Consider the following 18,670-nt stretch of genomic DNA (forward strand, 5'->3'; position numbering starts at 1 on the left):
CCATTAGGGTCAATCATTCTCTTTCTTGAATTAAGGGCTGAAATAGTCCTTCTTACCTTGTAGTTTTCCTAGGAACTATGTGATCATTAGAACATAGAGAAAGCATATGTTGTTTTCAGACTTCTAAAGCATATATAGGGGCATCATGTATGTGATTACACCATGTTGTGGTGTGAAAATTGGATACCAAACACATTCGAAGGCATGCATAGCAGCCTCAATAAATCTCAGAAATTGTTAAGTCAAGGAAGAAAAACAAAAGATATTCTCCTCATTTGAATTTGAATAATACTGTAGGAATCTATATCATGACACACTTGTTAATGGCAATCTATTTGATGCCGATGGGATGGGATTGTGAATATTATCAACTTGGCATTAGCATTTGTGTTTGAGATCATTTTATCAAGTTTGAGATCATTTTGGTAGGCATTCATCATGCTTGTTTTACTTAATTTTTCTTCTCTTTAAATTTAATTTTAACTTATGTTATTAGACTTAACTTTTATTCCTAGGTTCTTTTATGACCTCCGTCTACAGGGAATGAAAATGACTAGAATGTGAGGTGAGTAGATTCCTGGGCATCATTAATTATTCCTAGGCATATTATTTTTGTTCCTTTCTACCAAACACTAACACAGGTATTCTTCTTTCCCAACCTCTATTCCCAGGAATGTGTCGCCCCCTTCCCCTCACAACAAACATACAACTCTACTTAATCACAAATACATCTATAATATAATAAAGAAAGGAGTCAGACACAACAAACAAGGAAGAAAGAACGACATATACAACAAAGTACAAAAACAGGGGCTCACCGCCCAATAGTTAAAAATACAACAAAACAAGCTTAAGCCTCTGTGGTGGGTTCATTCTCAACCAACAGATCGACGTCTACCACGACCTTGTTCATATCCATTCGACCAAAATCACCATCAGGAAAAATGAACTCAGCTTGCTCCTTTGCGCGATTGAAGCCATTATAAAAACTTAAAGCAGCCACCATCTTTGCATCATTCAAGTCGGCTTCTAACTTAGCAATCCACTGATTTTTTGCTGTCGCAGCCTCAGCTTCAACCGTCTTTAACGCCGCTTCAGCCTCCTTCTTATCATCCTCAGCTTTTTTCATATCCTCCAGAGCGACCTTCATTTTTTCTTCGACGTTGTTGGCCTTGCACTTCCAGCTCGTCACGTCTTTCTTCGACTGCGCCTCCTGCTTCTTCAATAGCAGGTACTTCTTCACAGCTATTTCCATCAACACCACAGTCCTCAAACTAAACATTCCAGCATCTCGAACCGCACTCTCAAAAGTATCTTTCTCACCAGCCGCCAAGTCATCATCAAAGCCGCCGAAGTGCTCGGCCACGAAGCCTTCGTAATCAAAATTTACGTCCCATAGGGACTTTCCAACCTCGTCAGAAATGGCGGCATCCTTAGAACTAGATTCCACCTTCTCTTTCTTTTTTGCCGGTGACTTAACCTCAACCTCTTGAGCTTTGTTCGCCGGAGCACCCTCAGCCTTCCTCTTGATCTTCCTTTGAACAACACTTTCAAGGTCGCTCTTCACATAGCCCTCAGCATCCTTTTTTGCTAACGCCTCCGCCAGAAACTTCTGCCACTCAGCAGGACCCATAGGCGGCACCATCCTTTCTGCAACAACTGAAGCATTAAAACATACAAGGAACGACAAGGAAAAGAGAAATAAAAAAACAAAAAGAAGAAACTCACGCAGCAAGTACAACTCAAGGGCGACACGATCTGTCTCCTTGTTCAAAAGGTCGTGGATACTTACATCTTTTTCAGAACCGATAATAAATCACGCTCGTAGGGGCTCATTTTCTCTTAGTCATACCCCGTAATGGAGAGCGGATTGTTAGTCCACCTCATGGGAAACTTAACCTCGCCACCCACGTTAATGGCGGTCTTGGCGTAACCGACTGCCCCAGATACCGTCAAATATGATTCCCTCCAATCATTTGGGTTAGAAGCGTAGGTCGCAAATAAAGATCGCCTAGGATGAGCAGAAATAGATACCCATGACGATTTATCTACTCCTTTGGTCCCGTAAAAGTGAAAGAAGACGGCTAAATTTGAAACGTTATTTTTTATAAATTTTTTGATATGTATTAAAATTATAAGTATATATATTTGTGACTTTCAATTGTAACAAACTCAAGAAATCATATTTATATTTTTCAATTTAGTAAACAATTTCGTGCCTGCAACCTTCACTGGCCAGCTATCTAGAGCCTAAAAGAATAAAACAAACCAAATAAACTTAATGATAAATTTCAGAAAACAATGTGTCATTTGTGCCATGAAGGAAATAAACAAAAAAAAACTTACACGTTTATAATTGTTTCGGAACTTCACTAACCTATTACGCACATCATTACCCATTTTCGACCGAAGATGACCAAATCCTTTCTTTTTAATATAGGAGTTCACAAGCTCCGCAGCTTCATCCCAAGATTGTTGTTGGCTCAGATCAAAGTTGGCAACCGTGCCTAACTTCCTCGCGACTTTTGCAAACAACTACATGAGATAAATGTCAATTTTAGGTTCCTAATCAGGTAATTTAGCCAAGCTTGCATAAAACTGAAAAATCAAAAGAAAGCATGTTAACAAAAATAAATATATATAAAAAAGCTAGCAAACAGAATTACATCAACATGAAAATAAACTTACATTTGCACTTTTTTCACTTTCTTTGGATGATGTTTCAGCCATCTTAATTTTTATCTTCTTGGTTGGTTTGTAAGTATTTCAAGCACAAGAGGATGTACTACTTGTGGGTCGTTTCTTTGAATTTTTTTCTTCTTGTTGGATATTTGGTATTGTATTGCTTTCCATATGCAAGAGTTCTAATAATCTATATATTTGACACTATATATTGAAGAATTGTAATATAAAGAATGTAGTAATTAAAAGGTACATAGGTGGTTGAATTGTGATTAATAAAATTGGAGAGAATGAATGAATGAAGTAAATGTATGGGATGTTGGGCTTAGACAAAGCAGCGATGAAGTTGGAAAATAGAAAGCAACGATGATGTTGAGCTCAGACAAATCAGCTATTAATCAATGTGATGGGATGGAGAGCGGTGTAGAAACTAGCTATGAATCAATGTGATAGGATGGAGAGCGGCCGTAGTCTCCATTGTAATAACAAAGATATGGATGCATAAGTGGAAACCTAGATTATTACACGGGTCAAGTTTTGGGCCGTATGAACCCGGTTAGGTCAAATTTTGAGCCAGCAACGTATAGCCCCACCGTTGATTCTTTTATACAAAATCTATACTATAGTCTATACTAGCAAACCCGTCTTTTCGCTTATTTATAGGGCTAACGCTTGTAAATTATGAACGATATTCTATAGAAGATGACCAATGTATCTGACATATATTTATAGATCATATACATTAGTTTTGTTACGAAAATCATATACATTATTTATTCAATGAATTTGAAAAGTAAATATTTTTATTATAATAACTAGCGTCCAGACTGCACTCCCATGCCCGTCTGTCCACTCTCTCTACTGTGCTAACCAGGGGCGTCCCTGAGGGGGTGAAAACAGCTCAAACGAGCTGGGCCTCCCCCAAGGATGGGCCTCAATTTTTTTTTTTATACCTAGTACTATACTATCCTCCAATAAAATTTTTTTTATTTCATTCCTTCCTCAGAAACGCGTTGTCGCTCAAACTCTTTCACGCTCTCACTGCTCTGCTCATCGCCGATTCACAAACAACCATCATCACTGATCAAAATCATCAACTTATTCACATCATCAGGCTTTCCTTCTTCTTCTTCCTTCTACACCAAATCATCACTGATTGTATACTCTCAACTCTCAAGGTTTCAATTGGTTTTCCCCTTTCCAAAACAACACTGTTTGGTAAGTAAATAAACTCTCTTTCATTAATTTGAATGTTGAAAATGCTAAAATATAGATTGATAGAGATTTGTTGAATGTTGAAAACAACACTGTTTCAAATTTCAATCTCAATATAAGTGCTATTATTGAATGAAATTAACCTCAATATAATTATACTTCAATTTGAAACAGTTTTGAATTTGAAACAGTGTTGATAAAGTCGTGCGTTAATTGAAGTATATAGTTGCTTTCAACATATATACATCAAATATTATCGAACAGTCTATAGTTCCTTTTTCTCTCTCCATTGTTTTTGACCAATAAAAAGTGAGAAAAACAAGGTTGTCAACAAAGTTGTCATCAAATGGATGTCAAAATATCATTACTCTTTATATATCATATATGTTGCTAATTACTAATTATGTTTTAATTTTATTTTATAGTTCAATCTCAACATTGTATGTCTAATGATGTGGTTCAACTTTGACATTGCGGAATTGCTCAAGAACAGTGAAGAATTTCAGGTTCTTTATTTTTTTAATCTTCCTATATGCCTCCTAAATTGGCTCCTCCTAGATTGCCGCCTAGGATTGGAAAGTTTGAGTCTGGCGCTGAGAAGCGTAGGAAAAAGAAAAAAATTGCTGAGTTAAATTGAATCCCAAACAGGAGCTCTTGATAAATTTATTGTAAAAGAAACACAAATTCCTGTTGATGATAGTCCTGTTGATACTATTCCTGTTGATGATATTCCTGTTGATGCTAATCCCGTTGATAATGTTGATGCTATTCCCGTTGATAATGTTGATGCTATTCCCGTTGATAATGTTGATGCTATGCCTATTCCTATTGATGACATTCCTGTTGACGCTATTCCTATCGATGATAATGTTGCTGTGGATGTTGATGTTGAAAATCTTAATGATAATGAAGATGATAATCAAAATGTTGATAATGTTAATGACATTCACATTAGTGTAGATATATTTGATCCAAGAAATTGGGATTCTCTCGAGTCTAAAATGATTGAGTTGTTAGCTACAAAAGGCCCTATAAGAGATTTAAGTATTGTGAAGGGTCCTAGAGATAAATCTTGTAGACGCTTTACGACTAATTTGTATACTAGAACTTTATCAAATGGATAGAAGTGTGATAGAGATTGGCTTGTTTATTCAAAAGAGCTTGATATATTATTTTGTTTTTGTTGTAAAGTTTTTAAAAGAGGGAATGGTAGAGGTCAATTAGCAAATGAGGGTTTTAGTGATTGGTCACATGTTTTTGTTAGACTTAAAAAGCACGAGGCAAGCTTGGAACACATTAAGAGCATGACTAATTGGTATGAGTTGCGTCAAAGGATGAATAGTTTTCAAACTATTGATAAAACAACTCAAAAATTGATTGAGAAAGAAAAGGATCATTGGAAAAGTGTTTTAAATATAAATAGAACATTGCTCTTTTAGAAAAAATACGTTTTGATTTTATCACTGGCCTCTTTTCATTCCCTGAGCCGAGCCTCCGAATTCTCAGGGACGGCCCTGGCGCTAACGCATGTAACTCATAAACAGTATGTTTTTCAACATCAATGTTGGTTTAGTTTTCCTTGATATATCTTGGAGAAAATTATTAGAATTAAAAGAATGATCAAGCTTGATCAAAAAGAGAAGGATCAAACTTGATAAAAAATGTAAGATATGTAATCCATGCACTTCTTTGACATGGAGGATATAGAGGATGAATATGCATAAAACATGAGTGACAGTTATGGGGGTGGGTTTGATGAAGACATTAAATCTTTCCCAACGCTAACACAATTTACAAAAACCAATACACATATATCTATATTATTTTTCGAGCCATTTGAGTTTGTCACAAAATATAAAATTAGTAAAATCTAAGACAAACTATTAGAAGAAAACAAAACTTTGATAACACATCCAAGTCTTGCAAAGGACGAAGACATTTCAAAAAGAGTGAAAGAATATTTACACATTAGTCATATCATTTATTCATACTTTGCGATATTTTTGATTGAAAAAGTCAATGTGACATAGCAAGTGGAATGTTAATTAAACCGGGGCATATAAGTGGTGTTCTTGTTTGACAAATCTTGGAGAAATAAAAGGCAAGAGCCCTTGCATATAACCACAGCTTCCCTTTTTTTCATTCATGTACCCTCCTTTCCTATCCTAGGATTCAAATCTCTCTCTCTATCTCTCTCTCTCATGGCCACACATGACACGACCATATAACGTAACTGTCCTATTGACCTATCTGTCATGACTCTCCTTCTTTATTTACATCTCTCTATTGCCACTTCAGTGTAGTTGTCGTAGACCCAAAGTCGTTTCTCCTTCTTTATTTGGATTGCACACAATAGTATGGATTTTTTTTCATTCAGAAATACATGTAGAAATTATATAACTGAGTCTCTTTTCTTGTGGTGGTTGTGATTCCAATATGCAACCCACAATCAAAAACTTAATTAATCCCACACATGTTTTTAAAAGTTTAAACCCAATGGAGAGGGAACCGGCGTGCATAAGTTAGAATCCATAGGCTGATGAGAGTTACAATTTTAATTGCTCATTGTCAATCTCAATTTCATTCCTATTTTGCTTTACCAATTTCTCCTATGTAAAATGAACACATACATGTAAAAAAAAGAATTTTGTCAAAAAAAAAAAAAAAGAATAACATATACACCCATTTTTCTTTTTTTGGGACAGAAATATACTCAATTAAACTCATGAAAATACAAAACATGATGGACAATCATTCATTTGGACATCTTATACCAACAAATCTATTTCAAAACATAAATTAAACACCTAACTTTCAAGTAAGTCAATCGAATGATTTTCCATTTCTAAAAGACCGAATAAATTTAACATGAGAATCATTTTATGTTGATCAATTATCTTCACCCATCACCATATGCCTTGTTAATTTCATCCTGAAAAATAAGAATGACAAATTAGTTACCATGGATTTTTTTTGGAGAGGAGTTAACGTGGAATTGTTTAAAACACGTAAAAGCATCCTTCCAAAAAAAAAAAACAGTTACTATTGGATATCCCTATCTCTCTAGTGCATGTAGTTGTTTTAATAAGAAAGAACAGTTAGAGCAATGCTATTTGTCCCGAAGCATTTCATCCAGAATTTGTCCCGATGCTTTGCTAAACCAATCACAATGCATGCTGGCCCACCAAAAAAGGGGTAGTGGGTAACAAAACTGAAAGTCAATAAAAGCGGCTCTGTGCATAACACAGTCGGGATAACTCCCCGAAACTGAATTTCGGGATAACTAGCAATATTCGAACAGTTACTTGCTAAAAAAAGAAAAGAACAGTTACGTTTTACAAATTTGGTAAACCTACAGCCAGTTCCACCTGTATATTTTTTTGGAATATTTGCAATTAGTGAGGGTATAATAGGAAAGAAAAAAGGCTACACCAAAAGAAAAGTATTGCCTTTTTTTTTTTGTGAACGAAAAGTATTGCCTTTATTAATAGGTATAGATAATAGTAACTGGAGGGATTGGTTTTGTGTTGAGTATGGTTTTCAAATTCAAATTGGTCCAGATTAAAATGACAAATCAATCTAAAAAATACTTAAAACTGAATATTATAGAATGTATTTGGATGTCCTTTTATGAAATTTGCTTGGATCAGATTTTGGATTGAATTTCAAAATCAAATCAAATTGAACTAAACCATATACATATATTTTAATATATTTTTATTAGTATGATATATTACATTAATCTATTTAATATACTCTAAACATAATCGATAATATTTGCATCTTTATAATATTTGACATCTTTACAATTATTTAATTTTGAAAAATTTCTCACAGAACTTTCACGTGTAAAGGAGGCCAACGGAAGAGAAAGGGAAAACTTGGAGAAGAAAAGAGAAAAAAGGAGGGATTGAAAGGTTTCCTTAGTCATATTCCTTGATAGTGTGCTTATGTTGTGATGTTTTGGTTGTGTTTTATGAACTGTAAGGTCAATAAAACTCCATCTTCTCTTCAACAAACCATTATAAAAGGGATCAATCATCACATCACATCCAACTAAATACTCTTACCTCAATTAGTCCTAGATAGGGACATTGATTTTTTGTTTGAGATTGCATGATGTATAACAACTTGAAATGCACGTGTATCATTTACTACACCATAATTGAAATCAACTAAAGATGTTAACACTTAGTTGTGTGCCACATATAACTAGGTGAGGTTGGGATGGGAAGGTACAACTTTGAAATAAAGGGTTAGATTTATTGAAAGTCCTATTTGGATGCACCTTCTTGGAAACTTTTGAATTTGTTGCTACTGTTTGCGCCACATTGACCCTAATTCACTTCACCTTCATCAATCTAACATATCTAGAAAAAAAATGGACTGTAATAAAATAAATTCCCAAATCACCCTTGTTTATCTTCATTAGAACGATTGGAAGAGACTAGAAATATACACATCATCCATGTTTCAGGTTTCATATTAATAATATTTGAAGAGGTTAGCTTGATATGGAAGACATGACAAAATTTAATGAGAAAAACATTATGTGTACTTAGCATTACAAGAAACTTAAAATCTATACTATCTATTAAAATCAATGTATCAGGTTTTTACATTTTTGCCCCTAGGAGGGGCAATTTGGTAATTCCATATTTCATGGATTTTGATTTTTGACACCTCATCATGCCATGAATTTCCATTTTTGCCCCTCATCAAATTTTTTAATTATTTTCTAATTTTTATATTTTAATAACTTTTAACTATTTTCCAATTTTTATATTTTTAACAATTTTTTCAATTTTTTTCTCCCAAATTCAGTTGCTTCTACATTGCCGTTGTCGGAGATTAATGTATCGTTTGACCCGGTTTTTTTTTTCCAACTTCTCTACATTTTTAAGGAGAACTTAGGCCAAACACAGTATCAATTAAGTACTTACTAAAAAAATACTTTTTTTGAATGCATAAAATTGAATGGAATGAGCTTTGGCCAAAAGTTGTTGAATGTTACTTTAAAAAACTACTTCTCGAATATTTATTTCACAAGCACCTCTTTTCAACTCACGCTGGGAACCTTTTCTTTTATTTTTTTAATATTATATTTCAATATGTTTTTTTTCTTTCATTTAACTTTATTTTATTTTATTTTATTGAAACGTTCCATTTAATTTTTTAAGGAAGTTCCATTTAATTTTATTATCTTTTTTCAAAGGAATTTTATTATCTTTTTTCAAAGGAGCGTTTAGAGTAATATTTTATGTGTGTCTGTTTTTTTGTTACGCTAATGCGTATAATTTTTTTTGGCATTGCATAATGCATATGATTATTTTTATAAAATTTTGATTTTAATTAAAAGTAAAATTGTAGATGTCTTTTCTTCAAAAAAAGTATAGATGCCTAAAAAAATTATACTTATATATATATATATATATATATATATTGTAACAAAATTATACTTATATATATATATATATATATATATATATATATATATATATATATATATATATACACATATTGCACCTTCACCTTTATATTGTAACAAACTATGCATATCTTTTTCTTATTCAAAAAAACTAAACATATATGTTTCCATGACACCAACAATGTAACAAATATAATATCATATAATATAAATTCTTATATTTTTGAAAGACACCAAAAATATGATATTCTTATAACGAAATTTGTTACAGAGTATAATTGAAATAGAAAAAACCAACTATTTTGATATTATTTATGTTATTATTTCAGACTCCTTAAATTGTTTCTCCTATTCAAATATTTAACAAGTCATTTATATGATGATACAAATTTGTATTCATGTTACACAAAATAATGTTATTGAGTAAATATAGTATTTGTAAAAAAAATATCTTTTATTTTTTTAACATTTTTAGCCTTCAAAAAAATATTTTAAACATTTTATTTATTTATTATGTTAATTCATAATAAATTCAAAGTTTTGTCCTCGTGAGCTTAACTCAGTTGATTGGACCAATGCATAAATACATGCCAAGTCCGGGGTTCGAACCCCGGACACCATAAAAAAATAAAAAAATTCACAGTTTGTACAATATTTTGCCAAACAACATTTAACTTAAAAATGGCTATAAAACTAAAAAAACAAAGAAACCAAACAACTTTAGCTTCTTTCGTAAAGACCTTTATTTTAACTTTGTTTTGAAGTAACTTTCAAGTCGTAAAAAACCTTGGCCAAACGGTATCTAAGTTCAGATGGAAACACAGTTTCACTTTCTTCTTCATAAGAGGTCATTTTCTTCCTTTTTTCATGGTTCTGAGACCATTAATGACTTGAGTTGACTGATTTTTATGGCTGGAGGGGTTCATTTTTCGACACTGTTTCAGTTTGCCTATTCAAAGTTTTGCATTCAACCTAAAATATTAGACCTTACTTATAAAAAAATAAATTATAGGGAATATTTTGTCTTGGCTTGGCCGTTTAGGATAGAGAATATTAAGTTCATGTGATTCGAAATGTTAATATGTTTGTTGATGATTATACGATGCGATATCATAACTTATTCCACCAAGTACTTACTAAAAAAATACTTTTTTTGAATGCATAAAATTGAATCGAATGAGCTTTGGCCAAAAGTTGTTGAATGTTACTTTAAAAAACTACTTCTCGAATATTTATTTCACAAGCACCTCTTTTCAACTCACGCTGGGAACCTTTTCTTTTATTTTTTTAATATTATATTTCAATATGTTTTTTTTCTTTCATTTAACTTTATTTTATTTTATTTTATTGAACCGTTCCATTTAATTTTTTAAGGAAGTTCCATTTAATTTTATTATCTTTTTTCAAAGGAATTTTATTATCTTTTTTCAAAGGAGCGTTTAGAGTAATATTTTATGTGTGTCTGTTTTTTTGTTACGCTAATGCGTATAATTTTTTTTGGCATTGCATAATGCATATGATTATTTTTATAAAATTTTGATTTTAATTAAAAGTAAAATTGTAGATGTCTTTTCTTCAAAAAAAGTATAGATGCCTAAAAAAATTATACTTATATATATATATATATATATATATATATATATATATTGTTACAAAATTATACTTATATATATATATATATATATATATATATATATATATATACATATTGCACCTTCACCTTTATATTGTAACAAACTATGCATATCTTTTTCTTATTCAAAAAAACTAAACATATCTGTTTCCATGACACCAACAATGTAACAAATATAATATCATATAATATAAATTCTTATATTTTTGAAAGACACCAAAAATATGATATTCTTATAACGAAATTTGTTACAGAGTATAATTGAAATAGAAAAAACCAACTATTTTGATATTATTTATGTTATTATTTCAGACTCCTTAAATTGTTTCTCCTATTCAAATATTTAACAAGTCATTTATATGATGATACAAATTTGTATTCATGTTACACAAAATAATGTTATTGAGTAAATATAGTATTTGTAAAAAAAATATCTTTTATTTTTTTAACATTTTTAGCCTTCAAAAAAATATTTTAAACATTTTTTTTATTTATTATGTTAATTCATAATAAATTCAAAGTTTTGTCCTCGTGAACTTAACTCAGTTGATTGGACCAATGCATAAATACATGCCAAGTCCGGGGTTCGAACCCCGGACACCATAAAAAAATAAAAAAATTCACAGTTTGTACAATATTTTGCCAAACAACATTTAACTTAAAAATGGCTATAAAACTAAAAAAACAAAGAAACCAAACAACTTTAGCTTCTTTCGTAAAGACCTTTATTTTAACTTTGTTTTGAAGTAACTTTCAAGTCGTAAAAAACCTTGGCCAAACGGTATCTAAGTTCAGATGGAAACACAGTTTCACTTTCTTCTTCATAAGAGGTCATTTTCTTCCTTTTTTCATGGTTCTGAGACCATTAATGACTTGAGTTGACTGATTTTTATGGCTGGAGGGGTTCATTTTTCGACACTGTTTCAGTTTGCCTATTCAAAGTTTTGCATTCAACCTAAAATATTAGACCTTACTTATAAAAAAATAAATTATAGGGAATATTTTGTCTTGGCTTGGCCGTTTAGGATAGAGAATATTAAGTTCATGTGATTCAAAATGTTAATATGTTTGTTGATGATTATACGATGCGATATCATAACTTATTCCACCTCAATGTTTGTTTTGCTTTGATAAGTAATTTCATATTTTGTGTTTGCAGTAAGAGCAAACAAATGAGCAGGTGATGATGGAAAGGGAAATAGCACATAAGAGGAAAATTTTATATATCTTCTAGATTGGGTAAGTTGAACTTCTTCTTTAAATTCTCTATTTTGGATTTATTTCAATCATCTTTAAATTAATATATTGTTTTTGGCATGTACATCAGCTTTGTTCTTTGTGTGCATTGAATTTCATCATGGTCTTAACTTAGCTTTCTAATATTTTTGTATTTGGTAAGTTTCAAGTTTCTATTAACAAGCATCATTTGTTGCATTTTTATCTGTCAAACATCTTCATTTGTTAATCCTAGCATGATGTATGTTAAGATTTTTTAAGCTATCATGTTGCCGTTTTAGAGGCTTAAAGCAATAAATATGATGTGTACCACTAAATTCATTAGATTGAAACAATATATGGATTGTGGTGAAGAATGTGAGTTTGAAAAAACTGGATTGAAACTATATATGGATTGTGGTGGAGAATGTGAGTTTGATAAATATGTGCATCCTATTGAATTGACCTGTATAATATTGCTATGGAACTTTCATAGCTTAAATCTCATGAAGACATTGGTGTGAAAAATTCATAGGTGTAAGCTTACTTATATGATGGCTACCGGAAAGACATTGGTATCGTTGAGGCTTTCAATAATGCAAATCTCAGAATCGCCAAAAAGCCTGTACCTGACTTCAGGTAAATAAATAGGCTATATACCATATAATCATCATATTGTCATGTCAATGCACTTTGTGAGAGCATCTTGGTCATGGTTTCAATGGATATTAATTTCAGTTTCTATGATCGTTCATCTCCAGTTTACACTCAAGCTTACAAATCAAGCTTACAAATCAAGCTTGGAGTTCTTGGCTTATCTAGAAGGTAGTATTCATATCTCCTTTTAGTTAATCTCACTTTTCACCTTGATAAACAGAAATAAAGAAGAAAATGCGGCCTTAATGTGTAAAACAAATTTGTTAATTTAACAGTGTATTTTCTAGATTTATCGATACATGTCTAAGAGTATATATTCACTAATATATGTCATTTAATTCCATGCAAGACTATTGTACGTCCAGATCTGCTGTTGCTAAATTTTGATATGAAGCAATCTATACCGAGTTCATGAAGCAATGGAATTGGAAACTTAGAGAGTATTTTGCTTTGAGGTGATTCTTATCTTTAAGATGGTCATAACTTTATAAGAATACCTGAATTATTAGTGATATGGATCTCATATCTTCAATTGCCTCAGGTTTCAGGAAATAGCAGGGTCTTTAGATTCTACGTTGACAACATCCAGTCCTGTCCCCGTTCAAAATTTAGATCATGGCAAAGTAAATTATCAGGACTTAAGGCTAAAATCAAATGTAGCTCTGTTGGAGAGTTTGAGATTGCGCTGGAGAGAAGAAAATGGTTGTGTCGTAACTTGCTGGCAGGACTGGTCTTTGTTTTCAACAACAGCTTGGAGAGCTAGGAAGTAATTAAGACTAATTTTCAAGCAAGAAGAAGAACGCTATATTAGAAAGAAGAAAAATATGATATGATATGAAGTGAAGAAATGATGGGTAGAGTTTTGAGGGTTTTAATTTTTCTTTTTGTTTTTCTTTGTTTGAAGAAAGAGTTTACGAATATGGCAATGAGTATTCATTTCATCATTGTCAATTTAGAGATACTTTTATTTTCCTGCTTGACTGCTACTCATTTTGCTCTTCATGAACTCCTATACTCTAGCCGGTATGGTACTTGAATGTATAATACTTTGGACTTACCCTTAACTCTAATCCAAAACTACTTGGAAATGTTGTTTCTTTGGTTCATTTTGTGTCATGCGAATGTAATCGTAATTTGCACATCATTGGTTCCTTCTTCGGTTCCAATTAGTTTAATCTTAATTATTATGTTGTTTTCCCGATCTCATGAACAAAATATATGCTATTTTCATGAATCAAGACCTGGTAAAACTTTGATAAATATTTCTAATGTTTGTGCAATATTCCTTAATTTACTCATTTTCCCTTTGAAACAATTTTTTACAAAATACGTTTTTCAACCCGTGCGAAGCACGGGTTTGTAACTAGTATAATAATAAAATCAATATGTCTAGAACACTAGAGCTTCCATAAACAAGGTTCTGTAAAAGAAATCAAATTCTTGTGAACAAAATATATGCAGCATAATTCCAATTTGGACCTTAATTTTGAGTACAATAACTCAGTAGCATCCGCACAAAAGATTTCAATTAGTGGAACTGATATTGCGTTGTGATATTACTAAGTTGTAGCAACTCCAAATACTGTAAAGAACGTATTTAAATGTGATAAACAAGGTTTTCAAGAGGATCACCAGGCCAGCTGGCCGTATTAGTCATATCCATGCCCTTTTGTGTACCGTGTCTTGATATTAGCGTACCACAAACATGTCAATTTCTAGAGTCGTGAAATCATTGAAACGTGGACTACATATTTATATGTTTTGCTCCCATCGTTGTCTTCCTGGAAAACATGATTCGGCTAGCTTCAGATATCATGACATTCCAAATAAGCACTGCCAAACATGTAGCAGAATAAGTTATTCCAAGCCCATACAGTTTTCTACCAACAAGACAAAATGAAAGAATCTGTAAATGCCTAAACTATGTTGCTATAATGTGAGAAAATTACCAACAGTAAGTTGCATCATTTCAATCCAGAGACATTATCAGATATTCATGTTACATAATCTGTTAGTTATCTGATAACCAAGACTAAGCAAGTCAGGAATGGAAGCAACCTATACAGTTATTAGAGCTTATGTGTTCCAGATTTGCCCAAAAACTGAAATTACTTACTTTTACACAACAAAGTATTGCTTCTCACAAAATGGCGCTTTGGCATGCATGATATGCCAACTTAAAGAGTACACAAACACAAACATGATCTTAATAGATAACTATTACTCAAATAAAAAACAAAAGTAGGCCTTCTCTCCTGAAAAAAAAATTAATCATGTTTCCAACCTTGAGAATTAACAACTAAATTACATTTTTCAGTAAACAAATCTGCAAAGAAAAAACATAAATTCAATTTAACACAGCCATTTTCAAATGAACAACAACATACTCTATTGTAAACTTTGTCTGCAAAATTTACAAGAATTGGTTAGCATCAAACTTAATTGATTATTTTTACCACAAGCCAAACAGCTGCATATCATATGGGTGACAATGACATTCTAAGAAATAAAAAGCATAAACAGTGGTATGCATTTGAAGAGGTACATTATAGTCCAGGGATATCTTCAAGGCATGCAAAACATTAACAAAAAGAGGCAAAGAGAAAGGAGGAGAAAAGGTTAAATGTGCTGTTTCATAACTACCACCGTAATATAGTTGAAAATGTGGTTACAATGACATCCAATAGTCAGAAACTCGTGACCAAAGAAACCCAACCTTAATCAACTTTGATTCAGTAAGACGAAAAAGAGACGGTGAGAGTTTGCACCTTAAGGAGACACATCTGCATCAAATTCAAGCTGGCAAGTGACAGAGCCCTTTGGTACACAGGTTAACCTTTTGAGAGAACGGTACTTGTTCGTTATGTCCATTGAAATATCAACAAAAATAAGCATTGTCTTCAAAACAAGTCCGTTCAACAAAATATATTCAGCAAATGTCAGCTCTTCTTCAAATCCTTGGTATCCTTCTATGTGAATGTAGGTGAGGTGGGATTCAAGACATTTAGGAACTGTTGTTGACTGCAGCTCACATGCTCCTACAGGTGATGGTTCTTCCTATCGACAACAAGGCACACCATGACTCGCATGTATAGACTAACTATAGTAATATCTAAATAGACAGACCAAACATCCATTGAATGAAACTTGATAAGTCAACAAACCTTGTCGATTTGAAGTATGAGAACTTGAAGCATGTGACATTTCTCAAGAATGTTGACCAGAAGATTCAAATTGAAGCAGGGAAGAATGAACTTTAGATGAAGTAGGTTGCAAAATTCTGGATTATTTATAACAGGGGCACGAAGCGGCCACTGCTTGTACATGATAACAAGTGATGGCACAATATTAATACAAAAATATTTATACAAATACATATAAATCATATTAATAAAACTTCACCTTTTCTGTTGAATGACACAGCTGTAGATATAATTCATTACCGGGACCTTGGTAGCGGAAGCGGTTGAGAATAGGGTCGACAAATTCACTCTCACGCTGGAGAAAGACATCAAGATATGCTTCGACAACACTATGCACGTTGCCAATGATGCCTAATGTGGTTTTGGCTGATCCCCAACTGTACACTTCATCAAGCCAATCATTGGAATCTATTTGAAGACAAGTCCATGAGAAATTTCCATTGTTGAATTTCAACTTCTTGGAGGAAGGTGTCACGGGAACTTTGGTCAGAAGTCTGGGGTTAAAGTAAATATGCAGAGTTTCGAGAACGGGGCAGCCAGAGAGAAAGGCAATGTCTGAATCCATAACACATATGTCGAGTTTCAGCCACTTGAGTGATGGAAAATGAACTGAAGAATGTTGAACTTTCATTTTGATTTCACCGACAAGACTGGAGCATTTAGATGAAATCATGAAAGTTAGCATTATCTACAAATTCTTAAATACTATTTTTGGATATTATTGATCTATGATCTTGCCATTTTCATAGGAACAAAGTTAAATTAAGGAAAAATTATACGCTTCTGTTTTCATTTCATTCTATAAAAAAAAATTAGTTAGCTAAAGAAACTTTTTTTTTGTTCTAAAATATACTAAATATACAGTACATACTACGTGTATGTTTGGTTCCACTTCTAGAGGGACCAAAATTGATTCCGGTACAATTGATTCTGACATGTTTGGTTGTTGTCGAGTAGAATTTTTTTTTTTAATCGGCTAATATTATTCACGTCATGTAGTACTGAAAACATTACCACTCGCGGCAAAGAAAAGGAAAATACAAATGCCCCAGAGCACAAAAAGGAAAGAAACACTAAATCAAAGTACCAAGGCACTAAGCTCACTACCAATCCCATCCTGGCATACCCACGCCTCAACACCAGCTCTAAAAAACAAACAACCACCAAACACTCCAATATAAAAATCAATACCCCATTATAGTAAAAAACAGCCACGAAAAAGAAGTGAATACACCCAGGCTTCACCCAAACAGCCTCTAGCCAAACAAAAACCTTTACCGCAACAAGCACTCTTGAGGATTCCAACTCCACTCATAGTATAAACAAGTTTGCATAGAAAGTCTACTCAAACTCCACCGCCACAACATCACCATTATTTCCGGCAATAATTCGTTCACATATTTCACCTCATTCTAGAAAATAATGTGATTCCTCGCTTGCCAAATCACCCAAATGATAGCATGTCAAATAATCGACAACGCCTTACGAATCCTCTTGTTTCTCCCTTCATTACTCCAACAAGCCCAATGCACAAACAAATTCGGGGGAGTAATGAAAGAGAAATCAAGCCATTTCATAACACTTTCCCAACCCTTTGCCGTGAAATTACAATGTAAGAAGAGATGTTTGGACGATTCTTCCGTTCTACCACACAAAACACACAAGGTAGACTCATCTGGGGGGTAAACAATTTCTCCTAGCAAGATTACATCTAGTTAGAAAAAGTTTCCAAGAAAAAGAAACCACTTTCAAAGGGGCTTTACTTTTCCAAATAGTCTCAAAAACTCCCTTTTCTTCCACATCTCATCCTCCAACATCAAACTCACCAACTTCAAATAGCAAGATTTCACAGAGAAAGTACCACCCTCTTCCGGTTTCCAACCCCAACAATCCGGAATATTCCCCCATATAAGAATTGATTCTACTTAACTAGAATTTGTAGCTTCTCTAACACATATTTAAAATTTAACTCACTTTTTCATGAATATATTCAAACACAGACCACTTTTAATCAGAATTGTTTTAAACCAAAATCAATTCTACATAATAAATTCTATCAAAATCAATTTTCTTCACCGACAACCAAACATGCATAAACAGTATAGAAATGTTGTTTTGTAACTGAAAAGCTTACCTGAGTGAAACGAGGTTGGTGCAATTCAAGAGGGAAGAAGGGAGGATCGGATTTGGGGTATCATAGGGGTTGGCGATGTGGAGATCCAGTTCTTGAAGGTGGGGCCCAATGGCGGCAGAGATCCACGTGTTGATGCAGTTGCTGGGAAACTTGTGTTCATACATTATGCCACAATGGAGACGGAACTTTCGAATGTCACGGGATGTACGGAGGGAGAGCACAGCGTTGACGAAAAATGCAAATTTTTTGAACCTTTCGTAATCGTACGAGTAGTCGTCGTCGAATTGGAAAACCTGACGATGCTTCCAGAGGTTGCGCCATCTGCGAGAAACAAGACTCGTTGCCACGGCGGTTTTAATGGAGAGGAATGATAGGATGTGGCAAACTACAGATTCCGGTAAATTACTCATCATGTCGGTGCCATTGTTTTTTTCATCGCCTGGTTTCCGTCGTTTCGCTATCTCCGCCATTTCCACTAGGGGCAGCTTCCTTCTACAACACAA

General features: G+C 33.0%; 1 protein-coding gene and 1 pseudogene across 4 annotated transcripts; one reads left to right on the plus strand and one right to left on the minus strand.

Annotated features, from left to right (window-relative positions):
- The first annotated feature begins 4,327 nt into the window (after positions 1–4,327).
- On the plus strand, positions 4,328–5,336 carry LOC146899712 (uncharacterized; annotated as a pseudogene).
- Positions 5,337–14,272: 8,936 nt separating this feature from the next.
- On the minus strand, positions 14,273–18,670 carry LOC146899713 (F-box/FBD/LRR-repeat protein At4g26340-like). 4 transcript variants are annotated; one of them, XR_015023655.1, is made up of 6 exons: positions 18,168–18,670; positions 16,233–16,683; positions 15,995–16,144; positions 14,947–15,887; positions 14,780–14,849; positions 14,273–14,663 (listed from the first exon to the last, which is right to left on the minus strand). XR_015023655.1 is itself a non-coding variant. In XM_085737951.1 (5 exons), the coding sequence occupies exons 1-4, from the start codon at positions 18,635–18,637 to the stop codon at positions 15,600–15,602; spliced, it is 1,359 nt and encodes a 452-aa protein (XP_085594077.1). In that variant the 5' UTR covers positions 18,638–18,670; the 3' UTR covers positions 14,273–14,611; position 15,599. The 4 variants fall into 4 exon arrangements, 2 of the variants coding, with proteins under 2 accessions (XP_085594077.1, XP_085594076.1); XR_015023654.1 differs by having other exon boundaries at positions 14,780–15,887; XM_085737951.1 differs by lacking the exon at positions 14,780–14,849 and having other exon boundaries at positions 14,273–14,611; positions 15,599–15,887.

Source organism: Medicago sativa, chromosome 8 (genome assembly GCF_051527215.1).
Source record: "Medicago sativa cultivar Bolivia chromosome 8, Bolivia_mono, whole genome shotgun sequence".
Lineage (NCBI taxonomy): Eukaryota > Viridiplantae > Streptophyta > Magnoliopsida > Fabales > Fabaceae > Medicago > Medicago sativa.